The sequence below is a fragment of the Chiroxiphia lanceolata genome, chromosome 22 (genome assembly GCF_009829145.1).
Source record: "Chiroxiphia lanceolata isolate bChiLan1 chromosome 22, bChiLan1.pri, whole genome shotgun sequence".
Classification (NCBI taxonomy): Eukaryota; Metazoa; Chordata; class Aves; order Passeriformes; family Pipridae; genus Chiroxiphia; species Chiroxiphia lanceolata.
This window is the reverse complement of record NC_045658.1, coordinates 4,162,933-4,183,117: the sequence shown is the minus strand read 5'-3', so window position 1 is coordinate 4,183,117 and position 20,185 is coordinate 4,162,933. Positions and strand designations below refer to the sequence as shown.

Sequence of the window (20,185 nt, the reverse complement as noted above, 5' to 3'; positions counted from 1 at the left end):
TGGGGGGGTTTCTCCACCTCCCAGCTAATCCAGATTCCACAGCTGGAATGGGGATTGTGTTTTCATAGAAGAAATCAAGAAGATAAATGCTTAGAAACATAATTCAAAGGGAATGCTGGAAAGCCCTCTTTGTCACTGTTTTCTCCCTGATTTATATGTGAGTTCTTTATTATAGATCTTCCAGCTCTGGTTGAAAGTTAAGGAATCACCAGTGGGGAGGGGCAGAGCACAGATATTCTCAAGAGACTACAACTCCTCCGGTGTCTGAATTCCATATCATGTGGCTTTTTTCAGAATATCCTTCTCAACATAATTACTCAAGACCCCAAGTCTGGAGTGTCTGTGGAAGTCCTTCACAAAGGTGAAGTAATTTTTCATTGGGCAGTTCAACAGCGTAATAAATCAATATGAAACAAGAGTAGCTATTAAAAACTGTATTTCTCCCCTCCCTCCCTCCCCAACAGTTACATTTTTAGTGAAAAGATTAAACCACATAAACACTTTGCTTTTCTTCTTGAAAAGATTTACCAGCTCAGGAATGCCACAGATACACATGGAGGATTCATTTTAGGCCCATCCCTTCCAGCCAGAAACACCCCCACCCCTCTAAATTAACCCTTTAAGAGCTGCCCCCCTTTGCACCAAAAGTTAACATTAAAGTGCCTCTTAGGCAACCAGGTCAAAATTTAAAGAATCTTTTGGGCTCATTCCTGGTTTATTTTAATAAAGAAATTTCTCATCCGGCCCCAACGAACAGGGGAGAGAGATTTACCTTCACATTGGACTTTACAAAGCTGCAACTGAATTAAAAGGAGTGTTTTCATAAACAGATGTACAGTTGCTCTCATCACACAGGATTTATTTGCTCAAGATAATTTCCTCCTTCTGCTCACAAGTCCATTCTTCCACTTGCACACAGTCCATGGTTTTCTCCAGCTTTTCCCCTATTTTGACACCAGAACAGCATCCTGTCAGCAGAACCTCCTGCCACAAAAATGGTCATGTTGTCACAGTCAGGTTCTAGAATTGTCACTGCGAGTAATTAACAACCATACCAAAGGAACCAGGGTCAGGTAAATGGAGTTCAGCTTTAATAGATTCTGAAACATCTCAAAAGTCAGTGCAACCCACAGCAAAATCCAGAAGTTTTGTAAAAACCACCTGCACACACATGAGAGAGAATGAAGTGCTTGGTTTTAGGCAGCAGTGCTAAAGACCATGTGCAGATTCCTGGATAGTCAGTGCACTTCAGGAATTCCACTGCAGGTTTTTCAGTCTGTAAATGTGTGTTTATGTGTGTGTGTGTGTGTTTTAAGGCCCTGCAGCTACAAGGAGAGTAAACCTGAGAGTGTCACCTGTACACTCAGTGTTGGACAGCTTAATGCAGCTCCTGCCTCTTGGAATAGTGCCTAAAGAAAATGGGATTATCTTGGGATCCACAGCATTTCCCTATCACCAAACAGCTGCAAGGAGGCAAACCAGGTACAATTTTTCAAGCGACCAGAAACTCAGTTTATTAAACCCCAGTGCAAGCTGGATTTAAGTTAATGATCATTAATTTTTCCTAATGTGAGAGCTAGTCTTGTGCAGCAGTTAAAGGGTTAAAGTGGAACTCTCTGTACTATTTTAAACAAGTTCACATATCCTCTATACAAATTTGGCAAATTCATGTCACAGCCATAGATCTCATTCTTGCAATTCCTGCAAAACATCTACAGCTCCTCTGTCAGAAGCAAAGGGAGAAGCCACCTGAGCAGCCAGGTGAGCCAGGAGCTCATGGCACAGCCCAGGAGGGCTGGGAATCTCCATGTTCCAGCCTAAACAGGTGGATTTATTGAACCAAATCTGCTTTTCGACACATGCTCCCAAAAAGAGCTCGAGGCCACAGAGCAGCTGAGTGTGGAAAAACTGATTGCATCAGAAACACTGCAGCCAAAAGGAAATCAAAAAACATGACTCCAAAGCCGATCAAAGAAAAAACCCTAAAAAACCAAAACAACCCCCCCAAAAGCAAGCCTTTATATGTGTGTAGGTGTAATAAATATTGCAAAGCACATTTGTCTCCTTCCCCCCCACCCCCCTCTGCAAGTCAGTGAGTGTAAAGAAATAACCAATGCACCAAAACATCAGCTTCCTGCCATGAAAATGTTGGGAGTCAGCAAAATACCTGCAAGCCAACTGAAGGGAAAGCATTTGCATTGTCACCCAATCACAAGTTGCTTCCAGTTCTATGCAGCCAAATCAAACCCTCCTCAAGTTCACAAGTTTGACCTAAATAAGCACCACAGCATGAAAAGCTTCTTTAGAAGTAGGATGTCGAGAGACTTTTCTTTAAAATACAAAATAAAACCGCGAGATAAAAGGTTTTCCATTGGTCAAGTTTGAAAAAATTGCCTTCCTTTAGCCAACCACTGCCTGTCCCTCTGAGCCAACCAAAACCACCCCTCTGGGTCTGTCCTTAATGAACACAGCCTGGCTGAGGAGCAAAATCTGACAGGAATGGATGGCTGTGAGATGCATCCTGAGGGTTGGGCAAAGGGAAACAACATTACAAAGGAGAAGGAATACCAAGGGACAATTAGGGTGGGCAAAGGAACTTATTAATGCTCAGCCATCCTCCTCTATCTTCAGGGATCTCACTGTCCTCTCCAGCTCCGTGTTGTTCAGGTGTCCTGTAGTTACTGCCTTCTGTCTTCTGTCTCTGATCTGGAAAACGCCATCACCACGTCCTCAGCACCTGCAACAACAAAGGGCACAGGAAAACAGGCCAGAATTACTTCCTTCAAAGATGCAGTGCCCAAACTGTCACTCCACACATCCAAAAAATCAACAGGAAAGCAAAAAAGAGGAGAGAAAGAAGAGAAAGCTGCATTTTCTTTTTTTTTTTTTTTTTGGGGGGGGGGAAGGGACTGGCATTTAAAGTGATTTAAACATTTCAGCAGTGGATTTAAAGTGTTCTTCCTTTGCAAGCCTAAGGAAATCAGTTTGGTTTTAAAGAAAGCCAAGAATTCCTTGCTTTCACACATTTCTAAGAAGCAAGACTTAAAGTGTTCAGAGGATTGTCACCACAGGCATGTTGAGATACTTTTTTTTTTTGCCTTGTAAACTCCAGCACTGCTTAAGAAATTTATTGAGCTTCTCTGAAGCACAAGGACCTTGACTGCTCAATAACATTTGTACTTCCCTATGCATCACTGCCCTTTTTAAGTGACATTTAGGCATTCTTTACTGTATCTTTACACAGAGATACTCATTACTCTTTGCTTTTAAAGAACAATAAATTGTTTTAATAGCCCAGCTGAAAGGTTTTTGCTATTTTCCCCCCACTAAAAATCACTTAAGCATCCTTTATAAACTAAGATGTCTTGAAAATGTTCCTAACAAGTGCAGTATGTTTGTCACACTGAAGGCTTTCATTTGCCCAGGAAGGAGGAGATCCAGCTTTGCTAAGCAGTGTTTTCATCCCCAGCCTGCAGAAATCTTTTTCCAGAAGAATTCAGTGTGTGGACTTCCTCAGTTATTGGATTTCTATTTTTAATGGAGGCCATCAACTCTGTGTAATCACCATCCAAACTCGTGTCCCTAAGCACAGAAAGAGGTTAATTACCTTCCCAGAACCATCTCCAAGTCTTTGCAAACTCTGTGGCCTTTCAAGTGGGCATTGACAGTAGAAAGACCTGAATGGCTCGAGAAACACATCTGATAAAAGCTGGGAAAAACACTCCATGCTGAGCTCCTGTCCTTCCAAAAAGATGCCTCCAGATCTTCAGAAGAGAAATCTGCTCTCTGGACTTCCCAGCTCTGGAGTGTGGCCCAGCAGGCAATTAAAGAGAAATGTCTCCAGGACAATATGGAAATAAAAGTACATCACACAGCAGTGTCAAAGCAGTGGATTAAATCAGTATACTCAGTCTAGACAAGACCTGGAAAACAACCCCTGAAGGGCTGAGTGCAGTATTTTTAATTTTTCTGGTAAAAATTTGATCCCCAAGAAAGTCAGATAAAAGGAAAAGCTTTCTTTCATCTGTAGATCCTCTCACAGCATTTATCTGATTAGAAAACATGATGAATCCTCCAGTCAGTGTCCATGTAATTTCTAAAAATTATGTCCTCCCTTCAAGGGATCCCAAGTGTTTAAGGGCAACAAGGACCACTCTGGCCTTCATTAACTAGTTCAGTCTGCTTGGGATGATTTTACTTAGGAAGTTTTTCTTCAAAGCTTCTCTGAAGGGATTAGGTGACAAACTAGGAAATGCCCAAAGCACCCCAGACTGCCCATCCCAGCCAGGTAACTGCTCAGCTCCACAGAATCCTCTTACAGGGCTTTGGAAAGTTCAAATTCAACTCAGGAGGAGCATCAGCACCTAAAATTCCTCCAGCCTTTTTTAGTTGAAGCATATCAAGAAGGAGATCTCAGCTTGGTGCCCCAAGCAACTTCTGCCTATACACCTGCATAAAAGGGGGAAAAAAAGACTAATAAAAATTCCTCATCTGTTTTAGTTACATGGATTCCATTTCCCAGTTATCTGATCTGCTCCTTAGTTGCAATATAGCAGGAAAAGTGGCCAAAAATGATTGTAAATTCCCCTTGCTAATGCCCTTAAAAGCTAAATCAATGCTCAGGAAATGCAGCCACACTTACCTGTATACACTTCACAATTTATTTGTTACACGTACTCAAAGGAGGAAATATTAAGGACCAAAGAGTAGTTTGTTTTTCATATGTAGGACCCTTATCTTATATAAAACTACATCAAAACCTGCTCTGATGCACCCTCCTGCCAGCACTCAGAAGCCCTGCAGTCATCTCCCTTTTCATCTCCTCCACAAACTGTTTTTTTTTCCTTGATCAAAACATAAATGATATATAGCACCAGGATCCAGCTCGGAATTAACAACCTGCCTCGCTGATTTTTAAAATGCACAAGAACCACCAGCCCTCTAAAAAATTAATAATAATAATAATTAAAAAAAAAAAAAGGATTTTATTTGCCAGGGTTCTGAAAAACACCTCCCTGCTGAAAGAGGAGGAACGTTTAGCAGCGTTAAGAAATCAGGGGCAGATAAAGCCCAGCCCGTGGTGTGTTTTCCATGGATCCCTCTCCAGAGAGGAGGAGGCTGGAGCAGCTGGAGTCGCCTGGCAACCACAAAATCACACATGACGTCAGGCCAGCCCAGGGATGAGCTGGATTACTCAACAGATGTTGATTGTTTTCCTGGGGTCTCCCCTTTCTGGTGTCTAAATCCTCACCAGTCCCCCGCAGACGAGGGAAGCGCCGTTCCCGATAATCACACAATAAACAGGGTCTGAATTCCCGCCTGCCCCAAAATCCCAGCTCCCAGCCCCGTTCCCAGGCACAGCACAGCCCTTTCAGACACATGATGAGCAGAAATAGCTCTGGGCACAGGGGATGCCGGGAATGCTGCTGGGAATGCTGCTGCTCAGTTTGGCTTTCACAGCCCAAACAGCTCCTGCTGGGAGCGGGGTCACCCTCAGCCCCCCCTTCCCATTCCCATTCCCATTTCCTGGGCACACCTGGCACAGCCTCAGCACCAGTGTCACTGTCAACATGAACTTCTGACACTGGGACATTTCCCTCGACTTCCAATGGGAAAAGAGAAAGGAGTACAAAAAAAATCCAGGAGCAGTAAAAAAGCCGAATTTTAAACCCGTGTTCTATTTGGAAGACAAAGCACAAGCACAACAAAGAACAGTGTAAAAGTATGAGAAATGCTTGAACATCTATAGGATTACTGGATTATCCTAAAGGAAGTAGAATAGTGGATGGAGAGTGGGTCTGGAATTCAAGATTTCAGCCTTTCACAGCCAGAGCAAACCACACTCAGTTTTACCATCAATGTAATTACAATGACTACAGGTTGTACCTGAATTCATGAATTCACTGCACAGGTGTTTTTTTAAACCATAGCATCATCAGAAAGCTGCTCCCTCTCTGATGGTCTCCAGCACTTTATAACACAGAGCTTCCCACGTGGTACTTTTTAAATTATAAAGGGCAATCTTAATCAAGGACCAAGGTGGGTAAACAATTCGTTAAGGAAAGGTCAGGGATTGTGTTTGAAAGGAAAATCATTGGGACAAAAGGGATTACAACTGTACTTTCTCAATGCTTGGCACTTTTGCAACAATTCTACTTCGTACTTTCACAAAGGAGCCCGGGACAGAAGAGTAAATCATAAACTAATGAAACCTGATGGCAACACAAAGCTGGAAAGTTCTGCCAAAACACCAGGGAGCAGTGAAACAATGCCCAGGAAGGAACAGGAGGGCACCGAGGACCAGGGGTGGCAGAAGGGGTTTAGCTGTTCATCTCAGAAAGGAAGAAAAAGATTAGAAGTTATGGATTTCTGTGTCTCTTGGTACAGTTTTAAGCCAGATGAGTAAAGAATGAATTTTGTACCCAATTCTGGATATTTTATTTCCTGTCCCCTCCTCGGTTGCTTTTGTTATTTGGTAGAACCACCAATGTTTTCATCTGCAGGAATCACGTGCAACTCAGCATTTGCAAGAGCCTCAGGCAACTGCCTTTAAAAACACAATTTGATCTATCATATAGAAGATAATAATATCTTCCAGGTAGACAGGTAAGTGGGTGGGTAACCCGAGGGCACAACACCCAACAGAAAACATCTTGCAGTAAAGACTCAAGCCTGTGCTCAGTTCTTTTATTCCCACATTAAAGATCAAATCTTACCCTTGGTGAGGTGATAATTTTTACTAAGGGGAAGGCAAACTTTGTCCAAACAACAGCAGCCACACAGAAAGTTCCTGCAGGCTGGCAGAGCTGGTGGGGCCACGGGCAGCGGGGTCAGGGAGCAGGGTGGGAATGCCATGGACACCCCCCAGAGCTCCCAACCTCCCAGAAGCCACTGAGGGAGCAGGGTTATGTCTCGAGATGTCCTGGAGCAAAAGAACCTGGGTGACATTTGTCCACAGAAACGTCCTCCACATTTCTCAGCACAAAAGCAGGGTTTGTTGGAGCCCAGTCCTACCACCCGAACTCCCCAGAGCTAAATGAAACCAAGCTAACGAGGTGCTCATTAAGCAATTCTCCAGTGCCTGTGCTCATGTACAAACACAAACACTGGCAGAGAACTGGGCTGGGGCTTCTGTGTGCTCAAAGGAAAGCAGGGATTAAAGTACCAGTGAACAGAGCTGCTCCTGCAGTCCCACTTGGCTCCAACAACGGATGTTTTCCTGCTAATCAAGTAAAATAAATGTGAAAAGCAGAGCACAGGTTATAAAGTTAAGCTGCACATTGCCAAGAGCCTGTGGCTGAGACAATAGGACGGTGAACCAGGTTTACTTTTAGCACATCCTTCACTTCCAGTAATTAATGTATAGAACAATGACCTCCTGCACCTCCACAGCTTCTCTCTCCACAGCTGCCCCTGTTCTGGGCACACATTTCCACACTGAAATAGAGACTTACACGTAAACCCAATTAAATATTCCCCACCTTCTTTCATGAGCAAAGCATTAATTGCCACAAACTTTCAGACATGCAAATAGTTCTCCCACTTCTTCTGCCTCTCCCACTTTCCCACCCTCCTCCTTCCTAGAAATTACCAATAATTAGCTGGCAGCACATGTCCCATCTTGGAAGGCAATAGTGCCAATCCTACCCCACTAACTTCCAAAAAAACCCTGCTGTGATTATGTTCCCACTGCAGTTGTTGGGATTGCTGAATTCAGAGATCTTTTACACTGGACTTCAGTCTTGGCAAGCCAAGATGAGCTGAAGGTCAAATGGTTTTGCTGCACAGCAGTGAAGACCAGAGACATCCACTGAGCTCAGTGTGTTCAACTGTTCATCAGCTCCCCTAAATTCCAGAAAATTGCACCAGGATGACTGACACTGATGCTTTCCCAGCAGGTACCTGGGAACAGGGACATCAAGCCAGGAGGACACAAGCTGGATTAAAACCACACTGCCTTAACACAAAGGAAGATGCTGACACATCTACAGCTGCTGTTTCCAAGTGCTCTCTGAATGATAAATAGACACCTGATTTGTTTGTAGTCACCTGCAGAATTAATTAAGCCCCAAAAGCCTTTAAGAGATCAGAAGGTTTAGCCTGTTGTGAATTTTTAAAGGCTGCCAAATTAAAAAAAAGAAATTCTTCACTTCCCCCAAGATCCCTGTACACACACATTTCTTCAACCACCTTCAAGCAACAACCTTCTAAACATTAACTCTTCCCTGAAATTCCCAGTGTTGGCATCCCAGTCTGGCATGCTAAAAATACACCCTGCACTGCTGAGAGGAGCAGCACATTAAAACAAGCCTCGTGCTCAACAGAAGAAACCCACACTGATGAGAAGAGCTTGATCTCCACTCCTCCAGCCCTCTCTGCCATTCCATGAGCAGGGGCCCCTCCTCACTCCACAGCCAGCCTGGGGTGGGTTTTGGTGCCCCACCACCCAGCAGGGCACGTGTTTGCAGCTCAGCCTTGCCCTCCCTCCCCAAGGGAGCAGCTTCCTCCAAGAGCCAGCACGACACTCCTGTTGCTATAGGAACACCAGAGCTGCAATCACCCAGGTCTCAGCATAATTCCCATCTCAGGCTTCCAAACTGCACTGCTTCCATTTCCAGACCTGCCAGAGCCCAGTGCCAGCCCACTCCTCAGGAATGGAAGGAGCTGGGGAATGGGAAATGTGGTTTTTATGCAGGAGATGCCCCTGAGCAGAAAACTTCCCGAGAGGCACTTTGCTTGTCCTCCAAAATATGTGAGAAAGCCTTAATTTCACCATTTTGAGCTGGAGAAACCTAAGGAGTGTGAGCTGCCTTAGCTCTTGCTGCAATGCAGGCAAGACCAATATGTTAATATCCCAAAACAGCTCCTGATTCCATCCCCTCTCCAGCACACACACACTGGTTGAACAGAGATGCCTCTGGGTTACTCAGTTATTCCTGGAGCCATAAACAAAGCAACAAACAACCCATAGATGCCAGATAAAAAGCTCCCCAAGGAAAGAAAAGCACCTTGTATTTTACACTTTCCTAAAGGTGTTAACAACACTGCAGCAGTGACTGAAAACTAAAATGGTTATAAAAGATGTGAGCACGACATTAATGTTAGACTCTTAATTAATACTACATTTAAGTATTAAATACCTCATTTTGGAGGTTTATAACTGTTGTTCAAGCTTTTCTGGGTTACTGAGAGCTCATCCCCTCTGCTACCAGTTCACCTTGCAATGGATAATAAAGTATTTTTAATATATCAGATAAGCCTTCTCTAGAGAAGACTATCAAAGTCAACACACTGAGGGACTCAGCACTTCCTGAGAGTCTGGAATACACTGAAAAGAAAGGGCAAATAGAGTTGGAATTGAAAAGAAAGAAAGAAAAAAAAAGATTATTTTCAGACTGGAGTACATTTTCTGGCCATTCAAGATCCCTTCACAGATCTGTTGCTCCAATACATGTTGCAACACTAAATGTGAAGAGTTTAGAACACAAATTAGAAAGATTTGCACTGATTTCCACTTGATATCTGCTCCAACACCTTAGAAAGGCTGGGATATATCTCATTACTACGTGATTTACACAAAGATGCTCTGAATAACTTTGAGCTGCCTGTCAGGAAAACAAGATTCACTCCAAGAGCAGGCAATTCTTCAGGAGTGGAGGTGTTTCAGATGTAAAAGGAAATCTGTAAACAATTCTAACCCAGTGATCTTCTACATCTGAACAGATGAATTCCTTTTGAAAGCAAGATAAGAAATAAGGAGATAAATAATATAAATTTCTTCTCTTCCAGTAAAAATAACCACAAACTCAAGGAGAGGCTTAGCCTTCAGGCTCACTTAGCAATTACAGAGGTATTCTAAGATGCTTCTTGATCAAAATTAGCCATTAACTTCCACTGCTGGCCCCTAAGACAGCAAGCAGAGTATCAGGGAGGAACTTCAAATGTCAGAGATATTGTTATTAACTGAGGCTCACTGAGGGTTTATGGCACAAGCCTGAATTCAGCAGGGACAGTGTCAACTTCTTTCTGCAGGGATGTGCCAGTGCCTTGAAAAAATGGACACAGAGGCTGCAGTGACTCCCTGTGGTCAAACAGGCTCTCACAGAGGACTGGCAGATCCCTATCAGAAATCCTGGTGGGCAGCACCATCCCCTGCCAAGCTCAGCAGTCCTGCCTCAGGTCACTGCTGGGAGGCCACCAGCCAGCCCTTCTGAGCCAGCACTGCATGGATGCACAACAAAGAAAAGCATAAAAACTGTGATAGAGGCTGTGAGACACTTAAAAAATTCTAGACTTCTATACTCTTGTCAAAAAAAAAAAAAAAAAGCAAAAATCAAACCAAACCAATCCCAAACAACCTTCCTGTAACTCTGGAGCCAGACTCCAGCATTTTGGAGCGACCCACAGAAACCTGCAGGTGCATAACAAAGCTCTCAGAGTGCTAATGCCAAGGATGTCATTCCTTTTTTTTTTTTTTTTGTGAACAAAATGGGGATGTGAAGTCAGCTCAGTGTCTTTTGTGCCTGCTGGAGGAAAGTGGCTCTAAAGATAGGTCTGGGACAAGTCAGGCTGTGGAACAAAGGGTCGTGAAACCCTCTGAGGGCCAACTCCTTGGAAGTTACTCCTTAAATAACACACCTTTTGTTGTTGTGTAAGGCAAGTTCCATTAAAAAAAAAAAAACAAACAAAAATCCACAGGAGATTCAGTGGAAACAGCAGAAAAGCAGGGAAGAAAATTCCTGTGAGCAACCCTGGAGCACACGGAGCAGTCGGTGCATGGGTTTTTCAGCACAAGATAATGCCATCTAGTGGAGATGGAATCTCCCTCAGGGTGGAAAACTGGACGCCCCTGTGACTGTATTCCTGATTTCCAGTCATTTCACAGTGGACCCTCCCTGTGTCACCGAGCCCAGGATGCAGCAGAAGGGACAGACAGACAGACAGAGAGACAGAGAGACAGAGATTGCTGCTGTGGAGCCCCCACACCCCAGAGCAAAGGGCAGCAGCAGCACTGACTGAGAGAAACCTGGAGAGATTTCTGAGGAAATCCAAGTGCTGAGCAATAAATTGCAGCTGCAGCTTCGTCTTTCGCCGAAAGTATTTGGTTATGTTTCCTCAATTCCATTTGTACTTCATGCTTTTCTCTCCTTCATTTGGAGAGATGGCTCCTCTGAATGTGAAAAGAACCAACATCCTTTCCCACTTCTCTAAATATTTAACTCTTTTCTTCCTTTGTTGTTTTCCCCCCCCCACAAGAAAAATCTTACCGGTCAGGCCACCAGTTTAATTATAATTTGGGAAGACTGAAGGCAGATTGTGGGGTCAAATCTCCCAGAAAAGACATGAGAGTCTCAGGTTAGATCCAAACAAGCATCCCCAGGGACGGCTTCACTTCCCTATGGACAAAGTTTTAAGAATCTTCAAGGACTTCATGAAAATGATGACAGAGGAATCAGTTGCCAACTGTTCAAATATAGGACAAAGACCACTTTTTGAACAGTATGTGAAGCTCTTACATTTCCTGCATTGCCTGATTAGTGAGTTGAGCAGCAGACCAAGGAACTCCTGGTCTTTCTTTCGGTAACATTCTAAAAGTCACATCAAAATTCAATTTTTTGAGTCTGCAAGGTGGGAAAAATATAATTTCATAGACAGTAAAATCAGACAGTTTAGACAGTGAGTTGGATCAAGGTGTGCAGGAGCAGAGCTGTAGGAAGGATCTGTGTCCCCTGGCTGGAGTTCTGTCTCTCTCATCTTTGCCAAAGTGCAGGTAATTCAGCCTGGATTTGCACTGTGAAAAATGAAACTTTTTTTAAGGACAACGCCAAAAAATGCCAACTGCAACTAAGGCAAATCTCTCTTAACTGAATGTGTCTACCTTAGTTCTTGACAAGAAACTGCCAGATTTCCCCTTTAGACTGGCAGGAGAGCTGAAGAATCCTGAGCCAAAACATTCAAGTGTATCTACCTCCACCAACCCCCAGCTATGTGAGGAATGAACACACAGGCTTAAAACAGAACAGCAAGTTTGTGCAGGTTGTGTTTCTAATGCATTTCTAAATATCTCAGATCTATATTAAGTTTCTGCTCAGCTCAGTTCTGGCATTGGAGTCTCCCAATCTTCCTTCAGTAGCAAAGTGTGCATTATGAACGTGACCTGGCACCAGGTCTGGGCAGGGGAGGGAAATAAATTCAGTGAGAAACATTCAGGTCCACAAGAGATTAGTGGAACTCACAGCAGCTCCACACAGTTGTTTACCAAGACTTCTGCAAAGAATTAACAAAACCAGCACGTAGTTCATCCCCTTAATGGGAATCTAAATAAACCAAAGCAGATTTGCAAACTTATTACGTGTCTGCTGCCCCTGTCTGGGAATTAATTACGCTGTGCAAATTAAAGAAACGCAATGGGAAACAAATTCCTCCTATTGTCAATCTTTCCCTCTCACTCTGCTGAAATAGTAACATTGCACTTCACTCCCACACTCAAGGAGATGTGAAAAAGCAAAGATGTTGTCAGATGATTCCATTTTATTTTGTGACAATAGTGTTATCAAGCAACTGGAGTCACAGTAACTAAATTATCACACGCCTAACACATGCTGTTGCACCTTAGAAATCTGTATTTACTTTGCATTTTATTTTGTTATGAAACTCCCAGTTTGAAGAGTACAAAGAAAGTGCTTGCAAATCACCCCCAGTCTTATTCCTTTTTAACCACAGATGTCCAGTGTAAGAATAAATATAAAAACTCAGATGATCTACATCTTATGCAGAGGGTCTATACTGAATAGATTAAGAACTAGAGGGACCTGTGCATAACCAAATTTTCCTGCACACACAGAAAAAGAATCAAGTTATCAGATTAAAATCTATTTCTATTTAATGTATTAAACAGGGTAGGAAGCTCTGTACATGCATTTACAGCTCACAGCACTTCGGCCATCAGTCTTTTGAGTTATCAGGGTAGGAAGCTCTATACATGCATTTAAAGCTCCCAGGACTTTGGCCATCAGTATTTTGAGTTATCATGGAGAATAAGGTGTTTAAAAATGCTCTTCATCCTAATGAATCTCAGGTTTAGAGCAGACTGACTTCACCTATTAAAATAAAACCACCTGTTGACCAGTTCACTGTCGTTCTCTCCCAAAGCCACGGTTTGCACATCTGGGATTGCAGGGGGGGTTAATGCAGAAGCACAGGCACCTAAGTTTGGTGGTTTATGAGACTGCCCTCACAGATTAAACAAACCCAAGGCAAGGAAGGTCAGTACTCACCCTGGTCAATGGAGTGCTGGGGAAGTTGGCTGAGCTGGCTGTTCACTACCCCTGCGTACGTGCGCAAGAACTCCTCCTCGCTGGCCGTCAGCTGGGGGGGACAGGCAGTCAGCAAAGGGAAAACCAGGACACATCATCTCCCACCCCCCAGCAAAACATCACAGCTGCCTCTATTCTCCTTCCAGCACTTTAATCACCTGTTATTTGTGCAGCTCTACCCTCAGCAAACTGGGATGGTGTGAATTCATGGGCAGACTCAAAGTCACCTTAAAACAGTCCCTTTGCTTTGCTGTTTTTTCCAACGAGGAAAAGCTTTAAATCTAAACATCTGATCATTTATCCATACATGGCAGTTTCAGGCATCACAAGTCACATAATATTTAAGCAAAAATCAATTGTGTTTAACTGCAGATAATGGTTAAATCAGCGATGGCTAAAACAATTCAGTGGTAAAACCAGACCCTCACCTGCCCATCTCTACAAGCACTATCCCAGTTACTACAAAAATATCTGAAAGGCCATAAAATATGGGCTATGAAGTGCATCTTACATTTGATCCCATCTTCCTCAGCATGAGTAGAACTCTCACTTTCTGCTGGATATACATCTCCTCCGGACTCTTTCCGGGGACGCCCTCACGGTTCATTCCCCTCCTGCCAGCTCCTGGATTTCCTGAGGATCACAAGAAGACAAACTAAAATAGTTAATGGGGTATAACAGGAACAGAGGAGAAGTTTCATTTACCTGTTTTTCACCAGCTGGCAGATCCCTGAATATCCTTGGAGAATAAGGAATCACATCCTTCATCGGAGAAATCCTTAAAACTGTGAACAGCTAAATCGGGCCTTACATATGCAAACATTCACCCAGGCTGATGTTCACATCCCCAGCAGCTCATTATCTGTGGTTACCTTACTGCCTGAGCAGAAAAAGAATTCTAACAACCAGATGAAAGGTTCACCCTGACAGAAGAGACCGTGGTTTGGGGTGTTTTCCATAAATAAGCACAACCAGAATGAAAACAGGATGCAGAAAGCACAGCCATCGAGCCTGCAATGGCTAAACAAAAGCTGTGTGAAATCTAAAGCTCTTAAGTCTTCCTCCTCCCTCTTTTTATTTTTTCCTTTATATATCATCTAAAAATGCCACTGCACTTCTGTAAAAGCTGCTAAAATTTAAGAAATGGTTTTGGAGAGAAAGAAGAGCCAAGAGGAGCAGGAAAGGAGTTTATCATCCTTTCTCGTATCATTTCAAACGTGAACTTTTGCTTTTTTATTTTAATAAAAAATAATGATGTTACGGAATAAACAGCCTGTGCTATCTGAATTCTATAGCACAAAGCATGATTATACTTTATTATGTATCTGGTCATTATTTAAGTTCCACAACAGAGTGTTTACTGAGACAAAAAAAACCAAACAAAAACAACAGAGATACTCTTCAGCTGCTCTTAAAAATGATCTTGAAGTTTATTAAGTCAACAATAGTAAAAACATAAACTGAAATTCAGAAAATAATGGTGCTTCAAATAACACACTTTTAGAGCAGCATCACAAACTGAACTAAACTCTTACAGGTGCTGTGGGTTGGAGAAATGTAACCCCTGCCAGGACCTGGAGGGAGATGAAGAGAGACTGTTTACAATCCTGGAGTGCCAGGACAAGGGGGAATGGCTTCAGACTGAGAGAGAGGAGGTTTAGATGGGATATAGGGAAGAAATTCTTCCCTGTGAGGGTGGTTTGGCCCTGGCACAGGTTGCCCAGAGAAGCTGTGGCTGCCCCATCCCTGGGAGTATCCAAGGCCAGGTTGGACAGGGCCTAGAGCAACCTGGGATAGTGGAAGTGTCCCTGCCCATGGTATGGGGTGGAATGGGATGGTCTTTAAAGTCTTTTCCAACCCAAACCATCCTGTGATTCCATGACTCTGTGGATGGAGGTGTGAGCCAGCCCTTCCTATACCACACACAGCTCAGAGAAGTGGCTCCAGAGCAGGTCTCCAATTAGTTTTCATCCCCAGAACTGGGTCTGGTCCTACACCCAGCTATAAATCTGACTTTCTGAACCTCAGTAACCAAGGGAATACACCCCCCAAGGCTGCCTTAGTGAAGGCTCTACCCCAGCAGGTTCAAACACACTTTTCCCTGTAATGTTTTCCTGCAGTCATTACCAACCTCTCCCCTCACTTCATTTTCATTATGACTTTTAAGGGAAAGTAATCTGGGCGTGGAAACAGTTTAAAATTCCACATAGGCCCTCCTGAGTGAGTCAGAAGCAATGCAAACTTCAGCAGCAGCTGCTGGGATAGGCTTTGCCACCCACATTACTGAGCATGGAGATAACAGCAGTAAAAAGTGAGAAAGATCCATCACAGCCCTTCCTGAACAAGTTTCAGTGGGAAGACCTTTGTGAAGCTGATTTGCTGTTGATGGTTCTGCCTGGAAACTTGCAGCCTGTACATGTGCAAGGTGATTTTTTGCCTTTTTTTTTGCCATAATCAGCAAACTGCTCTCTGAAGGAAGACTAAAACAATTCCCTATTTCTGTGTAGTGTCAACTCAAATAAGTAAATTGGATTATATTACTGAGCATGTGCTCCACAATGCAATTTACTGAGTGCTAACAAGTGATGCCACCAGTAAGACAATGAACAAAACTAGAGCAAGAGACGCTAAGTTATGTTTATCCAGAGACTGATTAAACAATAAACATTTATCAAGACACCAAGTCAGGCTGAAAGGTTGTGACTGCTTCTTAATATTATAAATAATTTAAAAAAAAAATTATTGTTACTTGAAAAGGGAAGGTGCTGTACTAGTAACCAATCAACCCAGGAAAGAAAAACCATGGCAGCAAAACCCTGAAATGTGGTAACACATCTACAGTTTAAAAATGAAACAAAATATATGGGATATCAATAGGTGGCACCATCCACAAGCACCAAGAAAATGCCCTGGCTGCCCCTGTGCCAACGAGGAAGACCCGTCCACTTCAACACTCCTCTACTGCACATAAGACACTGTGCAGCCTGTACATGTTATCATTCATTGTTTCCCATCATAGTTATATTCCAGTTGTTTATTAATTTTCAAACTTTAAAAAGGGGTGATGGAAATTCCTGTCTAAACCTGCTTTTTCTAAAGGAACCTTCAGCCAAAATGGATTTGTCGTGAACCCACCTATTTAACAGGAAGGATAAAGATCCTGAAGCCTGAATGCTCCACATAGCGAGCAACATGGGGGAAAAAGCACTCAATATGGCCCAAAATATATATATAAAGAGATTAAATTAAGCTGCTTTTCATTCACCACACAATTATTTTGGTCAACAGCCTCAGCCATCACAGCTCTTCCTACTTGGCGACATCAGAGTAGAAAGACAACAGTCTTAAAACAGCACTGAGACCCCAGCATGAAAAATTTGAACATATCTCTGCTCCTGTTACATAAAGCTTTCATAAGACAGGGTTTAGGATGACAATAGTACCCAGTAGATATTACATCAGAGTTCCAAACCCACGTACAGAGCTGCTCCATGCCCAGACAACAACACGATCCATCATTACAAAGGAAGGACTGAAAAATCTTATCAAAGCATTTCTCAGCTTTGTTTTCTCAAGAAAGCTACATTAATATGCTCTACATAACAAAACATTACTTAAGCAGCATTTCCCTGCCCCTACAATCCTTTCTGGCAGATGGATGAAGTCGTTGTTGCCCCATCCCCAACCAACAAAACCATCAGATTTCCCTGCCAACGTACCTGCTTCTAAAAACCACAGCAGATGAGATAACCCACGTGTTCAGTCCTGATTAGTGACTGTGGCTGGGAAAAATGTATGAGGAAACTGCCCTGTGAAAACAAATGAGCAAAGCATTACAGAAATATCCACAGCTGAACCCCAGAAAGACCCTTCATTCCATAAGCCCTGAAATCCCAGTCTGCTTCAGAACACGGCCTAGGTAAAATTCATACAACTGTCTGGAGCCTGGAGACCCTTTTTTCTGTTTAAAGAGTAAGTTTTTAAAAATTCAAGCCATTCTTCATCTGCAGGATTTCCACCCTGACCATATCAGTGACGTTCCCAACCCCTTGAGAATGAAATGCATTCAAGCTTTGCATTCTTTAGGAAGATTTCAGCAGAAAAACCAACCCCCTGGAAAAACCAACAGACATTGTGACATGGAGTTTCTTCTAGTAAAAATCCCAAAATAGGCATATCTCACCAAGGATTTGAGGATAACTAGGGAGAAATGTAAAGCATGCTGATTTTGACCAAAATTATTGTTTTCAACCCTGCCTGTGTCATCTGAATACAGCAATTCCAAAGACTGGCACTGGAAAGCTGGGCTGGAAAACCCTTTGCACAGAGTTTTTCAGACCAACTTCACTGTTCAGTCCCCAACAGCCAGAAACAGTTATTTACTTCCAGTTTTCAGACTTTTGACATATTTCTGAACATATTTTACAACTAGGTCTCAGGGCATGGTAAGAATTCAGTACTTCCTACCCACCCCATCAGCCTCTAAGACAAGCAGCTCAATGTCACAAATGAAGTGACAGTTCAAACCCTCTGTAACAGGCAATGGAACAACAAGTGCAGGACAGCATCACAGCCAGAATCAGGTGAAAAATTGCATAAATATCTGTATTTAATGAAATGTTTCTGATTAGGGTAAATATGCAAACCTGAACCATTTGTTAATGAAGTCCAGATGAAATGCAGCAAACACACTCTCCCTTTTTTATCCTTTTTTTTCCCCACTTTCTGTGGTCAACAAGCAAAGGCTGATCTACACTAATTCCATTTTTCCATGGCTGTTCAGCACTCCATGGAGATGCCATCAGCAGCAGGGAAGCAAGACAGGAGTAGCCAGAGCTACTCCACTGTTCTGTACTCCAGAGAAAAGCTGAATCCAAGATCCTGCTACAGCTTCAGCTTCACCTGGAGGTTCTCCACAGTGTCTCTCAGGAAAAGGTGTTGGGAGCAGCTGAGCTTGTATCAATGGCTTAAAAGAAGCATTGCACCTCTCCAGAGGAGAGGAATTGCCTGCTCTGAAAGGATTATTGAAGCCAGACCTCACTAATTAGTTTCCACTGTTCCTGTCCTCTAAATACAGGGTCCCAGGAAAGATTATCTCCAGCACTGACAATGGGACCTATTCCAGTGACTAATTGCTGCTCCCACTTCTATGGACTTCAAAGACCCACCCACCCCCACCACTGCACAAATACCACAACTGTGTGAGCTCCTTCCTAAAGGAGAGGATAAGGGCATAGGAAGCACGGGGAACGTGCTGGGTTTGTCCCCAGCTGAACTCACCTCACCACTGACACCACACACACGGGTGGGACATCAACCTTGCACCCCAGAACTTGAGAACTCCTCTGCTAAACCACAGGGCACATCCCCTGAAGAACAAGCACCTTTGCTGCTAAAGGCTCCAAAAATAACTGGAGTAAATAAAATTAGGTTTCGTTACTTTTGCTTAAGTATGAGAACAAAATAAGAATAAAGGTTCTTCCACCAACTTGTTCCCATCAGTTCTAAACAGCAGCTCATACTTCCAGAGTTTTCAACTGCACACCAGCATTTCCACATTCATCTCTAACAAACCCTAAGAAATAAGACCTAAAAATATTTCACAACTGTGTATTTTGGGGGTGGGAGGGAAGAAGTGCAAAATAGGAGAGAGAGTTTAGCAAGACAGCTGAGGAGCAGCTGAATCACTGCTGGCACGAGCTCTGCTCCCCATCCTAAGAGTCCTGATAGACCCGAGGCCTCAATGATCCATCCTTAAGGATTTCCCAGGTCAGGCAGTGCTTTGCTTCAGTTGCAATTCCCAGCTCTGAATTCCCCTTCTTTGCTCACCTCTATCCCCTTTCTAATCCTGCAAGGTCAGAACATTGTTTACTTTTGGCTTCTTTTAAGCCATTGATAAAGCTCAGCTGCTCCCAACACCTTTTCCTGAGAGACACTGCAGAGAACCTCCAGGTGAAGCTCCAGCAGGATCTTGGATTCAGCTTTTCTCTGGAGTACAGAACAGTGGAGTAGCTCTGGCTACTCCTGTCTTGCTTCCCTGCTGCTGATGGCATCTCCATGGAGTGCTGAACAGCCATGGAAAAATGGAATTAGTGTAGATCAGCCTTTGCTTGTTGACCACAGAAAGGAGGGGGGGAAAAAGGATAAAAAAGGGAGAGTGTGTTTGCTGCATTTCATCTGGACTTCATTAACACTCGGTTCCCAGTTTTTGTCACTGTCTAAACAAGTGTCAGCTGCTCCCTTTACCTTCTAATTCTGCCAGATCCAGGTGGGGTTGAGCATCACTGTGTGCAGCTGCTTGGGCTCATCCCACTGATCAGCACTTCCTCCATGATTCACAAGATTCAGATTTTGTCCTGGTCACGGGATTCTGTCGAAGCTGAACTCCCACCACATACTCCCAGGAGCAGGAGAAAAGAAATAACTGAACCCTTTCCAACTCGGACATCACTAGAATACAAAACATTTCTCAAACTGACAATCAAAGCTGCTCTTGCCCCAATGGGCTTACTTTCCTAGACTGGATTTAAGAAGAGATAAAACCATGCAAGGCTCTTTACCATGGAAATGAAATGTAAAATGTATTTTAAGCACAAAGATCCCAGATTCAATTCATGCTTATCCTTCCATCCTAAATAATTCTACTTCTTTACAATGGTTTACACTTGGGCCAGAGACTGCTACAGAGGGTATTTAACTTACAGAAAAAATTAAAAGCAGAGAAATAATAATTACAGGTTCAGAGATGTTGGGAGATGGACAAAGGTCAAAGTGTCAGCTTAAGTGCTGTCACTTAAGAGACCACGATGCTTCCCCACATTGTGAGGATAAAGGAGTTTTTAGGCTAAAATATAAGGCACAATCACTGA

The 20,185-nt window shown here is 43.2% G+C and overlaps 1 protein-coding gene across 4 annotated transcripts in view; it reads right to left on the bottom strand.

Moving 5' to 3' along the window:
- Window positions 1-696: 696 nt before the first annotated feature.
- The window catches only part of CTNNBIP1 (catenin beta interacting protein 1), a 33,212-nt gene continuing 13,723 nt past the window's right edge, over window positions 697-20,185 (bottom strand). For 2 of the 4 annotated variants that reach the window (XM_032708811.1, XM_032708812.1), the window contains exons 2-5: window positions 17,036-17,125; window positions 13,828-13,949; window positions 13,278-13,368; window positions 697-2,737 (exon numbers count right to left, since the gene is read on the bottom strand). In XM_032708811.1, coding sequence (XP_032564702.1) covers window positions 2,679-2,737; window positions 13,278-13,368; window positions 13,828-13,923 — 246 coding nt within the window. In that variant the 5' untranslated portion in view covers window positions 13,924-13,949; window positions 17,036-17,125 and the 3' untranslated portion in view covers window positions 697-2,678. The remainder of the gene's footprint in view (window positions 2,738-13,277; window positions 13,369-13,827; window positions 13,950-17,035; window positions 17,126-20,185) is intronic. The other 2 variants (XM_032708813.1, XM_032708814.1) reach the window with 1 other exon arrangement.